Genomic DNA, 21202 nt, shown 5'->3' with positions numbered 1-21202 from the left:
CAATTTTACAGTTATTTGTTGCAAGCATCGACGTGTCGAAACTGCCCAAACGAATTTTCTCGATTGCGAAATATTGATATTACCGTTTATAAAAAAAGAGGATCAAAATAGAAAACATCTTTCGTTGAGAATAACCGAATGTTTTATTATTTTGTTTGGATATTTCATGTCGACAAGGTAAATAAAACATCTCTCATTTAATAAAACTGGTTCATTTTTTTTGTTTTCGAGACAGGGGGAATTTGCTCTTCATGTGCGAGACAGTCCACAGAAGTGCCGCTGGCCGGCTGGGCATCGATAGTATACCGGGGGTAGTACCGATCCGAAACAAGCTAGTTTTTCATTTCAAACTTTGAATGAAACTGTTTTAATTTGTTGTTAAAATCTTTCCAGTCTCTAGACGTTACATTCAGATGATATTCAACTTTTTTTTTTTTTACTTTTTCGCAACTTCACAAACCAAGTTGCGATGGTACCCCTGTCTATTAGCCCTAAAGATTGCGTACTCGGTAATCTGAACATAACATATGGCCACTTTCCTGTTAGCGATTTGCAAGTAGCTATTGTCTTTTTGCTGAGACAGTTGGTGGTCGTTATACAAAGGTTAAAGTGTGAATAGGTCTACAATAGGGTGGTCGCTGGTCGCGTTCGACAGGTGGTCGCTATATCCAGTGTCTTTAACGTGTAAATTGCGAAGGGACTGTACTAAGGTGGTCGCTATGAGCAGGTGGCCGCTCTGCACAGGTGGTCGTTAACACAGGTTTGACTGTATTACATATGCAGAGTACATATAATGCTGACAATTATATCGTTAGAAAAATATTAAGTACAGATCATCAATCCATTAAATCACCCCCACCTTGAATTTGGAATCCGCCACAAGCCCATTGCACGACAGCTGTATTTTGGAAAGTTCAAAAATTGATTGATACTGAAGATACTGGTTTAGTAATTTGTAAGGATGTTCCACATCTTGGTGCCAGTCCCGATGGACGTGTGACATGAGTTTATTGCGGTGAAGGTCTATGTGAAATCAAATGCAGCAGCAAGTACCAAAATATGTATCCGTCTGATATTTCAACGCATAACCCAAATTACCATGTTGCGGTCGATGAAGACGGCAATGTTTGCCTGAAAAAGACATCGTCCTGTTACACACAACTCCAAATGCAACTCACGATCTGTCACCTGACATGGATTTTGTGCTGTATACCAAGAAAGGCACCACTGTCGAAATCTGACTTGGATATGGTAACATGGCAGCCGGTCTACGACTGTTTGGAGTCGAATGATGCGTACACAACTTTCTATGAGATATTTTATAACATTTCGTCTAATCATCTTTGTACAAAAACATTTCGTCAGTCTAAAAATGTACGCAAACCCTGGATGTCTTATGGACTTGCCAAGTCAGTCCGCACAAAACATAAGTTGTTTTCAAAAATGAAAAATAATCCACGCAGTGATTATTATAAAACTAAATACAAAACCTATAGAAATATTCTGTTAAAACTCACAAAGTCAGCAAAAAAACATCATTATTCAAATAGAGTACGATTGGCCCAAGGTAACACAAACAAAACATGGTGAGTGATCAATGATCTACTTAACAAAACACCAAGCAAATTAATACCCCGTATCTTACATTCAAGTAATCCTAACAAGCCCCCTTTAACAAATAATTCTGATATTGCGGAAAAATTTAACAAGTTACCCTAATTCTTTCTTTTTCCACCCAGTCTGTGAGCAAGATGTGTCAAATGAAATTAATTAAATTAAATTAAATTAAATTAATTAAATCCACCCCAAATTAGTCATACAAGCTGCAAATGTTATCTCTCACCCGTTAACCCACATTATCAATTGTTCACTGAGCCAAGGAATATTTCCAGATGCACTTAAAATAGCCAAAATAATCCCAATTTATAAAAAGGGGGCCACCACTGAACCCAGCAACTACAGACCAATTTCAATTCTCCCCATTTTCAGTAAAATTATCGAATCTGACGGAGTCTTCGTTTTTCAATCGATGTATAACTGCGGTTGAAAGATGGTTGTCTCCAGTTATTGTACTCAAAAAGTGCTGGCACAGGATGGTTTTCAGTTAGCCCTTTGCTACCTGGAAAATGCCGTGAACAAACCCGGGAATATTTATTTGGCATCCATTCGAAACCACTGGCGTCGAAGAGTTGATTTCTTGGACGAAGGAAATGCAGAAAAGTTACGTCTTTCATCTCGGGATATTTTGCTGTTTTTTTCTTTTTAATAGCACTCGAGGAACAGCCTGGGGCATTACAATACCAGTTAACCATTTTGACATCAATTTTTTGCAAAACAATTGTAAAAAATAAGACTTCGGCATCAACAGGAACTCTATTGCTTCAGGTATTGCTTACAGCAGACGCCGCTCAAATTTCAACCCCCACCACGAACGTTGAACAGGCTGTTATCTGGGTACTTTGGGAACGCCCTCTATCGGATTTCGTGAGAAAAATAGTAACTTGGAAATTAGGAATTGACTTTACATTATTATGAATCCAAAATATTGAGCATAAAGTTTTTTATTGTAATAACAATAATGACATTGTTCTACAAATTTAGAATGGGTAACAATTACAGGTCATAGGTTACAGGTATCAAGTTTCATCATTCAACATCTGTATTTGAATACATAAAATATAAAAAAAATTCTTATGTAATGATAGTAGAAATAATGTAATCAGAGTCCTAGGCTAGATTATACAGTGACTGTATTCAGAGTCCTAGGCCAGATTATAGTGACTTAATTCTGAGTCCTTGGCAAGACTCTAGGTGTCATACATGTCAATGTTATGTTAACCCAGTATAACCAGCTGTATGTCTCTACTATCTGAAATATTATTGTATATTTGACAGGAATTATGCAAGATGTCATCAGGTCTGTTTATAAACCGGGTGAATGGAAGGTAATACAATTCATTAATATATTTTAAATTACTTTACATGAGCTATCTGATACATTGTTCAGTGGCAACCCTGATGATACTGCATCCTCCTTCATTTGATGCAAATATAAACACAAGTAAAATTGACATCCAATATGATTCCTGGACTGAATAAATTTTAGCTGACAGTGTATGAATAAATGTTTTGTTTATCTGCTAGGTACTGGTTGTGGATCAACTCAGTATGCGTATGGTGTCAGCATGCTGCAAAATGCACGAAATAATGGGTGAAGGAATTACAAGTAAGTAATCACTGTCTAATGATTTACTGATAAGATATATCATCAGCGAATTGGTTTGCAATTTGACAATTCTATATATACCATATACAGTGATTTAACACCACTCTAGAGATACTATATAAAGTGATTTAACACCATTCTAGGGATACCATATACAGTGATTTAACACCATTCTAGGGATACCATATACAGTGATTTAACACCAGTCTATGTATACCATATACAGTGATTTAACACCAGTCTATGTATACCATATACAGTGATTTAACACCAGTCTATGTATACCATATACAGTGATTTAACACCAGTCTATGTATACAATATACAGTGATTTAACACCATTCTATGTATACAATATACAGTGATTTAACACCAGTCTAGGGATACTATATACAGTGATTTAACACCATTCTAGGGATACCATATACAGTGATTTAACACCATTCTAGGGATACAATATACAGTGATTTAACACTATTCTAGGAATACCATATACAGTGTTTTAACACCATTCTAGGGATACAATATACAGTGATTTAACACTATTCTAGGAATACCATATACAGTGATTTAACACCAGTCTAGGGATACAATATACAGTGATTTAACACTATTCTAGGAATACCATATACAGTGATTTAACACCAGTCTAGGGATACAATATACAGTGATTTAACACTATTCTAGGAATACCATATACAGTGATTGAACACCATTCTAGGAATACCATATACAGTGATTTAACACCAGTCTAGGGATACCATATACAGTGATTTAACACCATTCTATGTACAGTACTCATTTCGCCCAACCTCCCGCCCGCTTCCGGATTTCGATCTCTTTTTTTTCGCTCGCTTTGTTCAATTCGACCGCGCAATTTCCGCTTTTTTTTCGACCACACAAATCCGGAAGTATCCGCTCGCGCAATCGCTCGCTTGCTCGCCTGACAGCGCAACCGCCCGCATTTACAGTTTATTACCTACTGTTTCATGTACAAGTGTATCATTTTTGTTTTTATGATGTTAAAATAAGAATAAATACAATCAGAAATTTATAGAACGACCGGATCACACGGCCATATAAAATTGGTAATAATACATACGCGTAGCAATAATGTCCACCATAAACAAGAGCAAACCAAATATGTGAAATCAAATACGACACTGACACAGACACAACTAATATGAAATAAAACCATTCTATTTTTGGTGGAGGGCGAAAAATGTCTACTGTAGAGTACGGTATTCATTGAGTAACCGTGTGTAGGGTGACTGTTGTCATGCACGCATGGTTTGGGTTATCCCTGCGTACATGGCTGTGTAGGGGTGATATTTACATTGGGCTTCTTACACCACCCCAACACAGAGAAGGTCCCGATGAATAGGAGCGCCTCCACATTCACAGACCTGTACATAGAGCTAGGTTTGGGTTTAACACGGGTCAAGTTGTAGTTATGTAAATCTATGGCACCTATAACAATTGAAGAATATCTGCAGGAATAGTAAGACTGTGAAAAAAACGACCAATCGATTGTTATAGAATGACCGTAGTGTACAATTTGTCAAACAAATACAATACTTGCAAATGTAATGTCGGCCAGCGCCCATCTTATTGTCCGAAGTTGTCGAAGCCGACATCAATGGAGATCGCATTTTTTAACAAGGCGGCTGGCAAGCGGACTAACACGTTACATAAACTTGTTGAATTACAATTATGGTTTTTATTTTTGCGCCCAATGTCTCGTTATAAAATAAAGGATTCAAATTTTGCAGGGTATTCCGGTTTTTGCGAACTCTGGGCGAAACACTTTCATGAGCTGTACGTAGTTCACTTACAGCCAAAACAAAGTCAGCTTGGACATTGTGAGACGTGACAAAACAAACGCTGCCAGTAATAGATTACGTGAATAAAAGAACAAAATAAACGCAATCAAAGGCGCCGACCACACGCTTTGGAAATAAATAGAACTCGTTGTTAAAAGGAATCGCACCTGCATCTCGACGACGTCTCCGGTCATGAGCAGGGTTTGCCGCGTCTTAGAACAATTGAAAGTTAAAAAGGAATCAGTGTCGGGGAACCATTCACAATGTTTGCATGAAAAATACCACGCGAAAGCGTTTTTTTTTCCTGTTACAAACACTATGGTACCTGAATCCCGATTAATTCATAAATATGAATCGGTAAGGGTCAATTTCCTGCAATCCTTCAAGATTAAATTTGCCTCCGAAAATCTTTCTAACGATGACCTGGAAGATTGCCATGATTGAGTGCCACCATTTCTGTTCTAAGATTTATTCAGTATAATAATACAAATGTTCACCCCAACAGAGGTGGACATACAGTTTTAGCGACCAGAAGAGCTCATTGTCAACCGAGGCGAAGCACTACAATAAAGACTTTCCGTTCCCAATAAATAATAATAAAAAAAAACTTCTCGTTCCCCACATTATGAAATTCTTTCGTTTTGGGGGAAAAAACCTGGAAAAAAAACTGATTTTGACAAAATAATTTAGAAATTGATATTAAGAATAATTCATAACGAAATGTATTCCATATGTACCCATAATTTTTTTTCATAATTACTGATTACACACGAATATTACAGAAAAAAATAATTTGCTATATTATCTATATTTGTGCCTTTTATTTGTCTTGAATCGTGACTGAAAGGAGCTGGATGAAATTACAAACTATGTAGTGTGTTCGACAACTCATGTATGAACAACAATTTTAATAAATATGATTTTACTTGGTAAAATTACTGTATATTTCTACATAAAAACAAAAGAATTTCACAATGTCTTTATTATCATAGCGTTGTTGGTAATAGTTGAAAATGATACATCCACGTGAACCTGCTTATATGAGATCGAAGGAGTCTCTGTTTTCAACAGCCGTATACATCTAACTGTGTCATCAAGTTTCCTTGTGGACCACGAGCTCTGTTCCTTGTTTGCACGTTATCATGTTCACACAATCGCAGACATTATTTGTAAGGGTGCCCTTTGAAATGGCACATTTTCTCGATGTTTTAGCGAGTACTCCACGGGTATATGGCTTGTTCTCACATCAGCATAATTTTCCTCGAGTTCACTCATCGCTTTCCCACATGTACTTCTCGTTCTTTGCTGCTAACTTTTTTTGCACTCTAATATGTTGTTGTTTTTGTCTTTCTAAACATCAAGTTTATTTTTAACATCGAGATCGCTTGAATTTTGAATTTGATGACGGTTCGAATTTATCCACTTTTACAGTGATCAACATTGCGTTCGAGTAGAGTTACTAGTAATTACAAGCCTGATTTACATTTTTCTTGCGGTGTTTTTCGTCAATGTATTAAAATATAAGTGCTTTGGGAAATAACATAATTTTATTGCACGAGTGAAAGAGTTTGGTGAGACTGTCACAACACGTTTTATTTATTTCTAACGCGCGTGGTCGGCGCCTCTGATTGCGTTTATTTTGTATTTTTGTTTTCAAAATGTATCACTGGCTGCGTTTGTTTTGTTTTCCTCAACAAATTAACTGTTCCAAGATCTCTTTCATTTTTCGTCCGGCTGCTGCCAATCCAATAATTCGTCGCCGCATGTACTCAGACAAGCGATTAATCATCACATTCATTATACTAGTAGTTTAAGACCAATTGATTTGTAGAAATTCAGTTTTGTTTTGCGCACCCAGACACGAGCAAAAGTTAACCAATATATTTTCTGAACTACAGTATTTGTATTACTTATGCAAATTGAGTAAGGGTCATAGTGCAAGTTGCGTTCGCAAATAACAAAGTGTCAAATTATTTTGAGCGCCGTTCGGAATAAATTTAGTCAAAATCACACACAGAAACACACACAACACACAAATACTAGTACTCAATACATATCGCGATTGACTAGTTATATAGCTGCTTGAACTACACACACAAGGACGTAAATATGTAAATACAGGTCACAGTTCGACTTGCGTAGCAAACTTTACAATGTGTCAAGTGATTTGAAGGCGTCTTTGTTCCAAAACAGAGAAGCAATAGGCGTTGTGTTTTGAATCGTCATTAAAACCTAAATTTATTACGAATAAAAACTTAAGTTTATACATACAATGTACGATCATTGTTACTCCAGCGGTCGGTTGGCAAGCGAACGATGTTTCTGAAGCCAGCCATAGCAGGAGCGAGGGAGCGAAAAAAAGCGAGCGAGCGAACAAAAGCGAACGCGAGCGAGCGAAAAAAAAGCGGTCGGTTTCCGGTCGGAAAGCAGCGAGTGGTCGGAAATTAAGCGATAAGCGGTCCGAAAAAAAGCGATAAAAGCGGGAGGTTGGGCGGAATGAGTACTGTATACCATATACAGTGATTTAACACCATTCTATGTATACCATATACAGTGATTTAACACCATTCTTGGGATACCATATACAGTGATTTAAGTTTAGGGATATAGTATATGTACCGTACTCGACCGCGTAAAGCGCCCAGGGGCCTCAACTCAGAAAATCCTGATTTTTAAGGGGTGGGCTTTTACCTGAGCACCCCCCTCGATAAAGAGTGCAAATGAAAATTATGATTCATCATGGGACAGATTACGTCTTTGAGGGAAAATCAAATTACGAAATTACTTGCGTCATCATTGATTTTCACAATGAAGAAACAGAAATGATCACAAAAAATATGCATATTTTATTACAATATTATTAATTATGTACCACCAGAATTTACAAAATTAAAAACATTAGAGTCTGTTGGAACACAGTCGAAGTCAAAATTCTCATATTATCTCCACTGACGAAGGTGTTGGATCGTACGCAATGCAAACTCTAGATGAAAATCACTTTCCGCCATGATGCATTTGCAGATTTGACCTGCAGCAGCGTCCTTTGACCTAATGGGTCAAGTTGGTTATTAACCAATCAGAATGCTTTGTTGTACCGATGCAATTCTTCAGAAATTCTCGAAGACTTTCCGGTAACGCAATGAATTATCGATGTTGAAGTACGATCTGTTAGAATTGATTTCAGCGAATAAACGACATGGTTTTTCCAAAAAACTAGTAACTAGCCGTTTTTGAGAGGTAAACTGAATATGGCATGAAATATTTACAGAATTTTACTTGTATTAACGAGTCATTGTCAAAGCGTAGTTTATGCTTGGTTACTGTGGTCTACGCATTCACAACATGTTCAAAGCGGTCGATATCCACGCTGTATCATATAAAAACGATTACCAAGATTCATTACGCAAGACCAAGTTTTAAATCAGTTGCATTTTGAAGGGGTGGGCGCTTTGCAGAATGTGACCCCAAATATAAAAATTGCGCAAAAGTGGGGGGTGGGTGCTTGCCTGAGCATGGGCACTAACGCGGCTGAGTACGGTATTACTATGTTATAGGACAGTGTATAATACGATATGCATGGTTCCTAACTCCATGTTGTGTTTTTATACAGTTGTGGAAGATATCTGTAAGCGTCGTGAACCATTACCATCAATGGAAGCTGTGTACCTATTGACTCCATCAGAAAAGGTAAATCTTATAACAGTATATTTATTTTTAGTAAAATGCACCTTGTGACATATTCTGGTCCATTCTGGGGACATATTCTGGTCCATTCTGGGGACAATTCATTGTTATATGATTACCAATAGTGTATGTTGATTTTTGCCCTTTATAACAGTTTTCAAACTTCCATGATATCTTGTATTGTACTGCCATAATTACCAGGATGTGTGACTTTTCAAGGTCATGATTAGATTTCATCAAAATTTAGCAGAAACAGTCAGATAGTATAGTTTATAGTTTATTTTCTTGTTTGTTTACAGTCTGTTCGATTGTTGATTAGTGACTTTAAAGACTATCATAAAATTATGTATAAGAAAGCACATGTCTTCTTTACTGAAGGTGAGTTACCATGCATTGTTTCATGTAATCCTATTTGTTATATAGGTGGCTACATATCGACTACTGGCCTGGTTAGTAGTGATAGACGTGATCACGGAAGTCCCTCACTTCTATTGTACGATTAGCATTTATACAACAAATTTAGTTTTGTTTCTAACAAATTTTAAGAAATCGGCCTATATTCTCTTTGTCTACTGTAGAAGTAGAAAAAATTGGCATGGTTTTTTATTTCGCGAATTTCGCACATTAAATTAAAACTACACGAAAATGTTCTGTTTCACAGTAAACAATGTTAAATTATTCTTCAAATGCTCAGTTTAACTTTTGAAATAACTAATTTCTTGATTAAAAAAAAAAATCATGCCATTTTCCCATAAAAATCAAAGCCAAAAGATCGCAAACATTGATAAATCTCTTCCGTGTTGCGTTCATACATTAACATACATTATTTTAAATGAGCTATCGTAATTTGAACACGTCATCATCCAGCATTTTGATGGTTAATTAGGCGTTCCAGGACAACTCCTACACAGATAACATGGCGGATATCGTATTGCATCAAGCATTTACATGCGACCAGAATCATTCGCTTACTATGAAATTAAGTTGAATTTTACTTGCATTTTATTTTTTGTACGTTATTATAATCATTACTGAGTAATAATAACAGTGAAACGTAGCCAGGGTTCTCCACGAGGGGTTTTAACAGGGTGCCGAGCCCTGTTATCTGAAATTGGCGCCCTGTTTAAATTGTCAACGCCCTGTTATATTTCCTGTGCGCCCTGGTCCCAGAAAAAGAATTGTTTACAAAACAAGCCATCACTCATTGTCTTCCAAAAATGATTCATCATGCTCAGGGTAACTGGTTCATTGTTTTAAGGTGTGAAAACTGAAAATTCCGGCTTGTTATCATAGCAGTTCACCGTGAGTTGAAAACACCACCGAACAAAAAGTTGCAAGTTTTTTCAACACGATTAAAAATGAACATGTGGTCTAGAAAAGTGTATTACCGTACCCATATTTTAACTGCCAGGGTGACATTAAATATATGAAATCGTTATCGGTAAAACCATTTGTTACAACATAAGATCTAAGGTTAAAACCAAGTTCACGTTGTGACTTGTAGCGACAACATCGTCACCGCTGAGCAAAACAAAGGCAGCCATGCACTTGCATGATCGGTAAACGACCAGCGCAGCCGATGTACCATCACAGACATTGCTGATCACCAAGAAGTCCACACGAATGCTTGCTTAAACATGAAAATGTTTATATTTTGACGAATGTTGCTATTTAAAGTTGAATTTTTTTTAAATCACTATTTAAAAACCCCGGTAAAACGGCCATGCTTTTTACTCGCATCATAAGTGGAGGAAATAAATTTTCTAGTGTTCTTCTTGGAACAAATATTCTGATTGGTTTTGATAACGATGACGCACATTCATGCAAGTTTTTTAATGAACCAATTACAAGCGTTTGTGCGACATCATCAATTTTATTTTGCTTCGTCCAAATAAATATAAATCACAATTTTTGCTAAAAATTAAATAAAGCATGTATGTATCTGTTTGGTAAAATAAATTAACAAACTTGTTACGTCTTTTTCTGGACGCGATCATTACTGATGTTGCCGCGTGATGAATCGTGGAGCTAAAATCAGCTGATTGTACGTGCTGACGTTTACTTAATAATAGCTCTTCAAAATTTTCATTCATTTTGTAATAATATATATACTTTTTCAACGTCCATGCCAATGAATGATGCACGCCCACTTTTCATTGGCGCGCCCTGTTAATTTTCAAACGGTGGAGAACCCTGGCAGCATGACCAGATTTCGCTACTCTGATCATTTGCTACTAAGCAATGTATTTGTCTATGTATTTTTCTGTTGCTGCAAGCTGTGAATGTTTTCTAAGGGATAACACTTTTTGTACAACTTTCTAGATTGTCAGAAAACAAGTCATTTACTTAGTATTTAAAATATAGGCTACAGTGACAAAGTGTTGAGCTGTAATGTAAAATATTACCAATAAATTGATACAATGTATTACCAAAATGAAGCAAGAAACAATGGTTTGAAATAAGTGCCATTGGAAACAAAGTTGCCCAAATTTAACCACAAATAAGTGCCACCATGAAATGAAAGTGTAACAAAGTGTCACCTAATTGAAGACAAATGTGCTATGTTAAAATCATATCTCATTTATTGTATTTATTGTATGCTGGATCATTAAAATATGACTTATTTTGACGAGACATTTTTAGCTCCGCTGTAGGCGCTCGTGTCAACATTATACTTTTTCGACTTCTTCTTGAAAACTACAATTGTTATTGCTTTGATACTTGGTGTATATGTAACTTGGGCAGACCTCTCTCAGATTTGTTCATTTTGTTATGATATCTTCAAATCTCTAATTTTGATGTATATTTTTGTCATCTATTGTGAAAAGTGTTATTTTCGACTTCTCGTTAAAAACCGCAAATCCGATTGCTTTGATATTATACATATACATGTAGGTACCTCAGGTAGACCTCAGATTTGTTCATTTTGTGATGATATCTTCATTTCAATGAATTTTGACAAATCAACTTGTGGGATGAACGTATTAGGATGAATTGACTGTGAATTAAAACAGAGTGCATTTTTTAACAGTTACTAAGCAAGCTACTATAATAACTTGTACATAACCTTAAAGCTTAGATACACTGTGTAAACAGAAATAATTATCACTGAACAGTTCTTCACAGTCTCAGTTACATTATAGTATATTCAGGGATATACTTTTATGACTTATAATGCCTGCTTACTCAAATAACGTTACTTTGATATGATTATTCTGCAGTTTGTCCTGATGAGTTGTTCAATGAAATAAGTAAATCACCAGCTGGTAAGGTAATCAAAACATTGAAAGAAATCAATATTGCATTCCTGCCGTATGAAGAACAGGTGAGATATGATGATTTTATGGCTTAGTCTCCCCAAGTTTTTTTGTGTGAATTAAATAGTAGCAAGAAGTACGCTGTTTCAATGCCAATTTTGGGACATGCTTTGGTTGATCAAATTCAAACCTCAAACAAACATGCATCATGTCGTGTAAGATTGTATTAATTTGAAAATCTGATTTAAGATTGCTTAAGTGTAGACATTATTATGATAGTATTAACAATTTATAAACCCATGGAACATGCATTGACGATAAAGGGATTTTTATGACTGTTAGTTTGCTTTGCAAACGAGATACAAAATGGCTGACTGGCGGCCATTTACTTTCAATGAAAGCTGTTATATATGTATATATATATATATATATATATAGCTCTAACATGTCTTAACCAATCCATATTCAATCTTCACAAATATGTTATAAATCATGTTCTATTATAAGACTGTTGTCAATGGTTGATTCTATGATGATGAGACTTGCTTTCTGAGGCCTCTGCCAATGTTTCATTTTAGGTGTTCTCACTGGATATGCCAGAATCTTTCAATACTTTCTACAGTCCACAGTCCAGTCTAAGAATGGGAGGTCGTAACACTCAAATGGAAAAATTAGCTGAACAGTTGGCTACACTGTGTGCAACCCTGGGTGAATATCCCTCTATCAGATACCGTGGTGAATGTGAGAAGACTGCTGAACTAGCTCAGATGGTGCAGAGTAAATTGGATGCATACAAAGCAGATGAACCAACTATGGGAGAGGTAGGCAATAGTAACACTGCATTTACAGTATTCAAATAGCTAGCCCTGTTTTGCATGATTAGATTAACTTATAAGAATTGTGATGGTGTCTGATTTCTGGTGTCTATCAGTTGTCATCACATCGCATCGCATTGCTACATAACAGGGGATAATTCGCTAACAAATGTTATTTTCACATATAGACATTGGTGTTTTGCAAACAAGCCAATATACTGGTAGTTTAACATCAAGCCAATATACACTGGTTGCTTACTAACAAGCCAATATACACTGGTTGCTTACTAACAAGTCACTATACACTGGTTGCTTACTAACAAGCCAATATACACTGGTTGCTTAATAACAAGCCACTATACACTGGTTGCTTACTAACAAGCCACTATACACTGGTTGCTTACTAACAAGCCACTATACACTGGTTGCTTACTAACAAGCCAATATACACTGGTTGCTTACTAACAAGCCACTATACACTGGTTGCTTACTAACGAGCCAATATACACTGGTTGCTTACTAACAAGCCAATATACACTGGTTGCTTACTAACAATCCAATATACACTGGCTGCTTACTAACAAGCCAATATACACTGGTTGCTTACTAACAATCCAATATACACTGGCTGCTTACTAACAAGCCAATATACACTGGTTGCTTACTAACAAGCCAATATACACTGGTTGCTTACTAACAATCCAATATACACTAGTTGTTTACTAATAAGCCAATATACACTGGTTGCTTACTAACAAACCAATATACACTGGCTGCTTACTAACAAGCCAATATGCACTGGTTGCTTACTAACAAGTCACTATACACTGGTTGCTTACTAACAAGCCACTATACACTGGTTGCTTACTAACAAGTCACTATACACTGGTTGCTTACTAACAAGCCAATATACACTGGTTGCTTAATAACAAGCCACTATACACTGGTTGCTTACTAACAAGCCACTATACACTGGTTGCTTACTAACAAGCCAATATACACTGGTTGCTTAATAACAAGCTAGTATGCACTGGTTGCTTACTAACAAGCCAATATACACTGGTTGCTTACTAACAAGCCACTATACACTGGTTGCTTACTAACGAGCCAATATACACTGGTTGCTTAATAACAAGCTAGTATGCACTGGTTGCTTACTAACAAGCCAATATACACTAGTTGCTTACTAACAAGCCAATATACACTGATTACTTACTAACAATCCAATATACACTGGTTGCTTAATAACAAGCCAATATACACTAGTTGCTTAATAATAAGCCAGTATGCACTGGTTGCTTACTAACAATCCAATATACACTGGTTGCTTAATAACAAGCCAATATACCGTATTCTCGCGGGCACGCGCCCAGGGGCCTGAACATACAGAATCGGGAAAAATTGGGGGTGGGCGCTTACCCGAGGACCACCCCCAAAAAGATTTTAAAAAGTTGTTTTTTTGATCGTATGATAAGGTCAAATAAAGTGGAATGCTTTCGTACACTTTGTACACGTACTTATTTCTTGATTTATGCGAGGTTTCAATAAACGTGACCACTCGGTCAAGAACTGTGGGAACACTAAGACACAGGGTCGAATTTCAAGAATAAAACTTGTTTTATGTCAGCGAATGAAGTTGTATTACTCACTGAAATTGGCTACAAAGTATGGTAAGTATTGTAATCAATGCACGGTTACTTTTTTAGTAACCGTGATCAGTGCAAGTTGATACGGCTGGGAAAAACTACCGCTTGTAAACCAAGATGGCGATGACCTCATTAGCATAATTTTGTTCACGCACGTATTGATACATTGCATCGTAATTACTGAAGAATAGCAGACAGGGTTATGAAACAAATACACCTTTTATTACTGATGTGAAATGTTTACGAACTATTGTCAATACATAAACATATCCAAATGGCGATACATAAAAAACAGACTGAAAATAAACTGTGGTCGACCTAATTAACATGATTTATTCACGCACCCACACACATGACAAAATTACAAAAATAACGATGATGCAACAAGTTCCCATCGTCGGCATGCCTCATTATGGTTATCGTAATGGACTTGAGGTTGGCAAAATCTTTTTCCTTCAACGACAGAAAAATAATCCACATGATCGTAATGCCATAGCTGTGATGAAGGATGGAAAGAAAGTAGCAAGTTTATGACGTGATGTCTCAAAAGTGCTAGCTCCCGTTATGGATTCACAGTCAGCGAAATGCTACGTTTTGAAACCAAAGCTAAGTGCTTCAAACCACTCACCAAGGTATGGATTATTGCAATATTGGATTCATCGTGAATGAAGAGAAAGCAGAATGTGTGCGCCACATGCTGCGTGGTTCATCTTACGTCGTTAAGTTCCAATGAGATTTTACGTAAAAACACAAACAATACGTCCCTTTCCAGGGCCATCACACACTTCAAAAAGAGAACTACCGTAACAAACACACTATTTAAATAAATCAAACACGTTCGTTTTTGACAAATAAAACTTTATTGTTGATCCTGTTCTTGGCTAAAAATCACCCTGGTTTAACCGAGGATGTCCCCAACATGTAACTTTTGTGAAAACAGGGGGGTGGGCGCTTGCCCAGGAAGGGGTGCGTGCCCGGGGTAATACGGTACATTAGTTGCTTACTAACAAGCCAATAACTCTAGTTGTTTTATCAAAATCAAAGCTCGCTTCCATGATGTATTACATATATATTACAAAATTCAAATTTGACTGCATGAGTATTTCTGTTCATATAAACAATACTTTCAAGCCATTACAAATTTTCCATCACAAATAATTTGGCTTCTATGAGGTATAACACATCTCAAGATCTTCGAAATATATACATAAAAAGAGTTAAATGCAACACTTGATAAGACTGAGACATAAACAGGGACAGGAAAAGAGACTAAACATAACCGAAACCAGGGAAAGACACTGAGACAGAAACACAGAGACAAAATATTGACAATTATTTTAATTTTCTGGTAACAAGTATTTGTCTTTTTTTCTTATAGGGACCAGAGAAACATCGTTCACAACTTCTGATTCTGGATCGTGGTATTGATCCAGTATCTCCCTTGCTTCATGAATTGACTTTCCAAGCTATGGCCTATGATCTACTGCCTATTGAAAATGACGTATACAAGTTAGTCTCTTACACAATATATACAATCAATGATTGAATTTCACAGCTGAGAGCGTATCTTTTTTTGCAAAATTTGATAAAATTGTTTTATCCTATATGATTATTATATGAAAAACTTGTAGTTTTCGCTTCAAATCAAACTTCCTGAACATTGAGGCAATTGGTTTTAATGCCACTGTGAAAGTTCAGTGCTCATAACACTAATTGAAACTCCATAGACTACAATGTTAACATATAAGGAGATTGCTATATTAAAATAATAAACAAAGTTGAAAACAATGGCTCTAAAATGGGAAATCAACATGCCAGTAATCAACCACATGAAAGAAGCTAACATGTTGGCCAGCTCAAACTTTCGCAGATATCAGGTAAACAAGACACACCTTCTGTATTTGGATTGCAGCTAGAGAAGTCACTGCTATGTTTCGAAATTAGGCGAGGGTTCTCCGAACCCGCCTATTCACATAGTTCATACCCACCATAGACTCCGGTCAGTCAAAATGACTATTTTGAACTGTAGGCATTAATCAGCGATTCTGCCGGTGACGGAGAGATAGAATCCAGGTCAGGGGAAGCCCCATGACCTCAAGATTCTTTTACCCCTTACGTCACGAACCCACGTGACCGAGGCCACCTGGCAGCGCCACAGGTAGCCGTCCTTCACTCTGGTTCCTTTCTCTCCGCCTCGAGGACTTAGACCAACGCGACGGAAAGAGTGGGGAGGTTGGGGGGGACCCGGAGTCTATGGTGGGTATGAACTATGTGAATAGGCGGGTTCAGAGAACCCTCGCCTAAATTCACTACGTTCAATTACCCACCATAGACTCCGGTCAGTCAAAATGACTATTTTGAACTGTAGGCAGAGTCAGACACCGATAGGTGGCGGGTTTTTCCGAGCAAACAGAAAAAAAAGGAGAATGATGAAATACTTTCCCCCAGTCCGGGATAAAAAACAAACCCAAAAACCTTAGTTAAGACCCAAGAAGGGTGGTGTCTTACCTTGCCTGTGCTGTCCCAGAAGCATGAAGCCAATGCTGCTGTGGTGACAGGGTTCGGTGTGCCCGAGAAAGCTAGACCCAAGCCGAACTCGGGGGTGATAAGCTTGAAGTAGGACCGAAACAGTTCGCATGAGGGCGTAGGTCGACAGAAGCGAAACCTGGGAGCTTCCAGGAAGTGCTAGTGGAACAGACAATCTGCCCGCAAAAATGCAGAGACTGACTTATCGCCTATGCGCAGAGGCCCCTGCAGTCGTTCGGGCTGGGTCAGCAAACAAGGCCTGACCCGCTACGACGGGGCCTAACCTGAAGAGACCCTGCTCAATAGATTGGGTGTCTCCTAGGTAGTAGTTGATGAAGACGTTCTGCATTCTCCAGAAGCCTGCCCTCAGAATGTGTTTGAGGGGGGCACCTGACGCTAGCGCTAGTGAGTTAGCAATCGCACGGACCTCATGTTCTTGTACTTTGTGTCTCTGCAAGGTCTGTGTTGAGGAGGATAGTGTATTATAGACCTCCAGTACAGTCGCAGTAATCCACCTGGGGATGGAAGTCGGGGAAACCGGCTTATCCCGCTTGTCAGGGCCGTAACACAAAAACATGTGTTTGGTTCCCCGTCTAGAAAACCTGGTACGGTTCTCGTAGCAACTCAGCGCTCGGACCGGGCAGAGAAGCAATTCCTCCTGATCTTCCGGACTGACAATATTTGCCAGCCGGGGGATGACGATCGGTTGAGGATCGTGTCCTGGGATTTGGTTCTTGGCGAGAACCCGATTCGTGTCTTAGTACAACTTGATCGCCCATAAAAGCGGCACAACCGTCCGCAAATGATAGTGCGCGCCTAGCTTTGACCGGCGCCTACCTGAGGCGAGGGCCAGTAGGAAGACTATTTTCCACATCAAAAAAAAAAAAAAAAAAAAATTGAGTGGTGCTGATTGGAGAGGCTCAAAAGGTGGTCTGCTTAGAGCGGACAACACAGCCGACAAGTCCCAGTTGGGCAGTTCCCTTGCATGGGGTCTCAGCGTCTGGAAAGCAATAAATAGTCTTCTAATAGTAGGACAACCGTGGGGCACAAGGCCGACCTGTAGCCAACGATCGCTGCGTAGGACAAACCCACTTCGTCAAACAGGTGGACGAAGGAGCCTGCTACCTGGCCAATAGAGAGATGGTATCGATCAATCTCCCTTCCGCTACACTAACCAGTGTATGCTCGCAGCCTAGAAGTGTAGGCTGCATTGGTGGAATCCCAGTTCGCCCTGGCCAGGACGTTGGCAGCCCGCTCAGATAAAGCTTTCGTATGTGCGGGTCTAATGAGAGCCTCTATGCGGGTAAGTGATACCCGCTGGGCTCGTGGTAGTTGGTTGGAACGGCATGTCCGGTAAGTCCGGAAGCACTGCTGGTGTTTCGACTATCGTTTCCGACAGAAGTGGAAACTAGGCCCTGTTTGGCCAATTGGGTGCGACCAATGATAATACATGTATGCAGGTGTGCACCTGTCGAAGTCTTCTCCGGTGCCCGGTGGACTAGCGGGAAGGGAGGAAAAGCGTACACAACTAAGTGGATCCGCGGGGCAGCAAAGCGACCCTGGCCCAGGCTCCTGGAGTCAGCAGGAGTGTTACGTATGTCGGGAGCTTGGTGTTCCGGGGTGCGGCAAACGGTCTAACCTTGGACCGTCCACAGCCGAAACAGCCTGGAGGCTACCCACTGGGGTATCAGCCACTCCATGTTCTGGAGACGGAGTCGCCCTGAACGGGCATCGCCAGACTGTTCCTCACCCCTGGAAGGTGGTGTGCGGTTAGCTCCACATTGTATTCCAGGCACCAAAGGAGGATTTTGCTCTGCTAGGACTGACAACGATGGGGAATGCGTCCCCCCCTCCTTCTTGAAGGAGACCACCGCTGCGTTGTCTGTGCGGAGCAGGACTCTGTGGTCTCGAACTACGGGTAGAAAGCGTGGTAGTGCTAAGTACACTGCTCACAGTTCGAGCCGGTTGATATGGTGGTCCCAAAACTATGCGGGAGCCATATCCTTGGGCTTGTTCGTCCAATAGATGCGCTCCCCAACCCTGGGGGGAGGCATTTGTTACCAGAGTCATACCTGCGGCGAGCGGGTCCAAGGGGGTCAGTGACGACCACCAGGGCAGGGCTTCCTTCACTTGGTCCGAGATCAAAACCCGCCTATCTAGTTCCCATAGGAGAGCTCGGCGTTATAACAAGCGTTATACCGGGCGGCTGCGTAGTGCGGCCTGGGGAACAACCCTTCGAACCGAGGTCATCATTCCGATGATCCGCATTAGTTCACGGAGGGACACCGAGGGAACGCTGACTAGGCATTCGGCTAGGCTGCTTAGCGCTAAGCAATATGCTTGAAAGAGCTAAGCCAAGCTTACCTCTGTGTCAAAACTCCATGCCCAGGGACACCAACTGCGCGTTGGCTCGAGGTGGGACTTGTCGATTTACTAACGAGCCCAACTGGTGAAGTAAATCCTGTGTTAGCCTGATGCGTTTGGCTATTACCCCTTGCCCGGGTTGTTGGTAACCGAACTTCGAATACTTGGCCCAGCTGGGCGATTCGAAGGAGATGGCAACTCGCTAGGTGCATCGGTACGTGCAGGTAGGCCCCGCTTAAATCTAGCGGGGCTAGCCAGTCAAAACGGTGGATGGAGAGAAGAACCCTGAATGATGTCTCCATGTGGAACCGATCGAGGGGCACGTACTGATTCAGTCTGTCTAGGTCCAAAACTGGACGCCTGCCACTTGTAGATTTGGTACTACGAACACATTTGGGTAGAAGCCTGGACTTAGTTCCGGCTGATGTACCCTGTGTATGGCGTCTTCCCCAGCAAACTGCTACTTCCTGTCTGATTGCTTCCACCTTGCAAGAGTCCCCTGGCAGTGCCCAACAGGGGAGACACTGACGGGGGGAAGTGGAGATTTCAGCGGTATGCCGTAAACGGATGTCACCACCTGGAAAGATCCAGGTATCGGTCACCCGCCGTCTCCAAACCGGACTACACCGGCGCAATCTGTGTACGACAGGGATGTGTGGCCATGTGTTTGGCAGTTGCAAGGGGGGAGGGTGCTCCCTTCCCCCATGAGGCGAGTTCCCCAAGGCCTGAAGTAGTCACTAAGTTGTGACCTGGCCATTCACCAAGCACTTGCCTGTCTCCCCTGGTTGCAGAGGTGAGCGTCAAACATGCTTCCCCTGCTGCCGGGTAGACGTCCGCCCAGAGAGGGTGAGGAGCCACCACCTGGCTCTTACCTCCCTGGGGGCACGCCACTACCCTTCCCTCCCATGGAAGGGTATAAGCGCTTGCCTCCTGGCTGACTCTGGCTAGCGGGCAACGCCCTAGGGCATTGTGTTTTCTGTGCTTGGGGTGCCCTCCGCTTGCCCATGGCAGGACCAACTGGCTAGCGGATTCAATCTGAACCCTCTGATTCATTGCACTCCGAAGCTCCGAGACTGTACCCACCATTCCCTGAACAAAGAGGGTGGAGGGTGTCCAGTCTGCGTCACTGAGGTGGGGGACGTACCCCAGCTCAGCTTGTCGGCCAAAACACGTGCGTCTAAGGCCGCGTCTCGTAGCACAGTAGTGGCCCTGGCCAAGCGAGCCAGGCAACACTAGGGGATGTCGCACGTAGATGTGCGGTGGCCCACCAGTAAAAATGTCGCCTGGTCTAGGAGGCTGGTGCGTTCTGCCTCCAAGGTCACCAGAGTGCTGGGCACGCATAATAATACGCTCAAGTAACTCTGCCCTCAGGGCTAGATGGGTCGTCCTCAATTGGCAAAGACACCCATGGAACGCGGCTATCCCCCTTTGCCCGGTTTGCCAAATTCGTGGTACCGGGGTCTGGGGAAGGAGCCTTGGAATCCGGTTGGGGGCGTTTTGGTCTCATCCCACGCTATGGGGTCTGATCCCGAAACACACCGACTGGGTAGCGTTTGGTCCAGTGGGAAGTGTTGCCTAACGTTATCCCCACCTGGGGGCCTTAAGCATTACATCCTCGGCGGCTGACCAATGCCGCCCATCAACACCGTTTGCGTGCTCTGCGCCCCACTCCGCACTCAGACGGACAGGGGAGAGATGTGCTTTGGATCCCGACGCCCGTGATCCCATAAGCGTTGAAGCAACCTTAGGTGGTATATACATCGTATCACTGGGATCGATGATACTCCGCCTCACCCCAAAAGCGTGGCTCACCGAGTCATACAGATGGAAGACTCTGAGGGACCGCCCGGAGTACCGGCTG

General features: G+C 40.6%; 1 protein-coding gene across 2 annotated transcripts in view; it reads left to right on the top strand.

Annotated features, from left to right (window-relative positions):
- LOC102807501 (syntaxin-binding protein 1-like) overlaps nucleotides 1-21202 on the top strand; it is a 71223-nt gene that overhangs the window by 11916 nt on the left and 38105 nt on the right. For both annotated transcript variants that reach the window (XM_085492210.1, XM_085492209.1), the window contains exons 2-8: nucleotides 2896-2945; nucleotides 3145-3226; nucleotides 8660-8736; nucleotides 9033-9111; nucleotides 11955-12058; nucleotides 12569-12811; nucleotides 15830-15960. In XM_085492210.1, coding sequence (XP_085348336.1) covers nucleotides 2896-2945; nucleotides 3145-3226; nucleotides 8660-8736; nucleotides 9033-9111; nucleotides 11955-12058; nucleotides 12569-12811; nucleotides 15830-15960 — 766 coding nt within the window. The remainder of the gene's footprint in view (nucleotides 1-2895; nucleotides 2946-3144; nucleotides 3227-8659; nucleotides 8737-9032; nucleotides 9112-11954; nucleotides 12059-12568; nucleotides 12812-15829; nucleotides 15961-21202) is intronic.

The sequence above is a fragment of the Saccoglossus kowalevskii genome, chromosome 17 (assembly GCF_978046115.1).
Source record: "Saccoglossus kowalevskii chromosome 17, keSacKowa6.1, whole genome shotgun sequence".
NCBI classification, from domain to species: Eukaryota; Metazoa; Hemichordata; class Enteropneusta; family Harrimaniidae; genus Saccoglossus; species Saccoglossus kowalevskii.
Note: the sequence above shows the minus strand (reverse complement) of the source record. Positions and strands in the feature narration are given on the sequence as shown.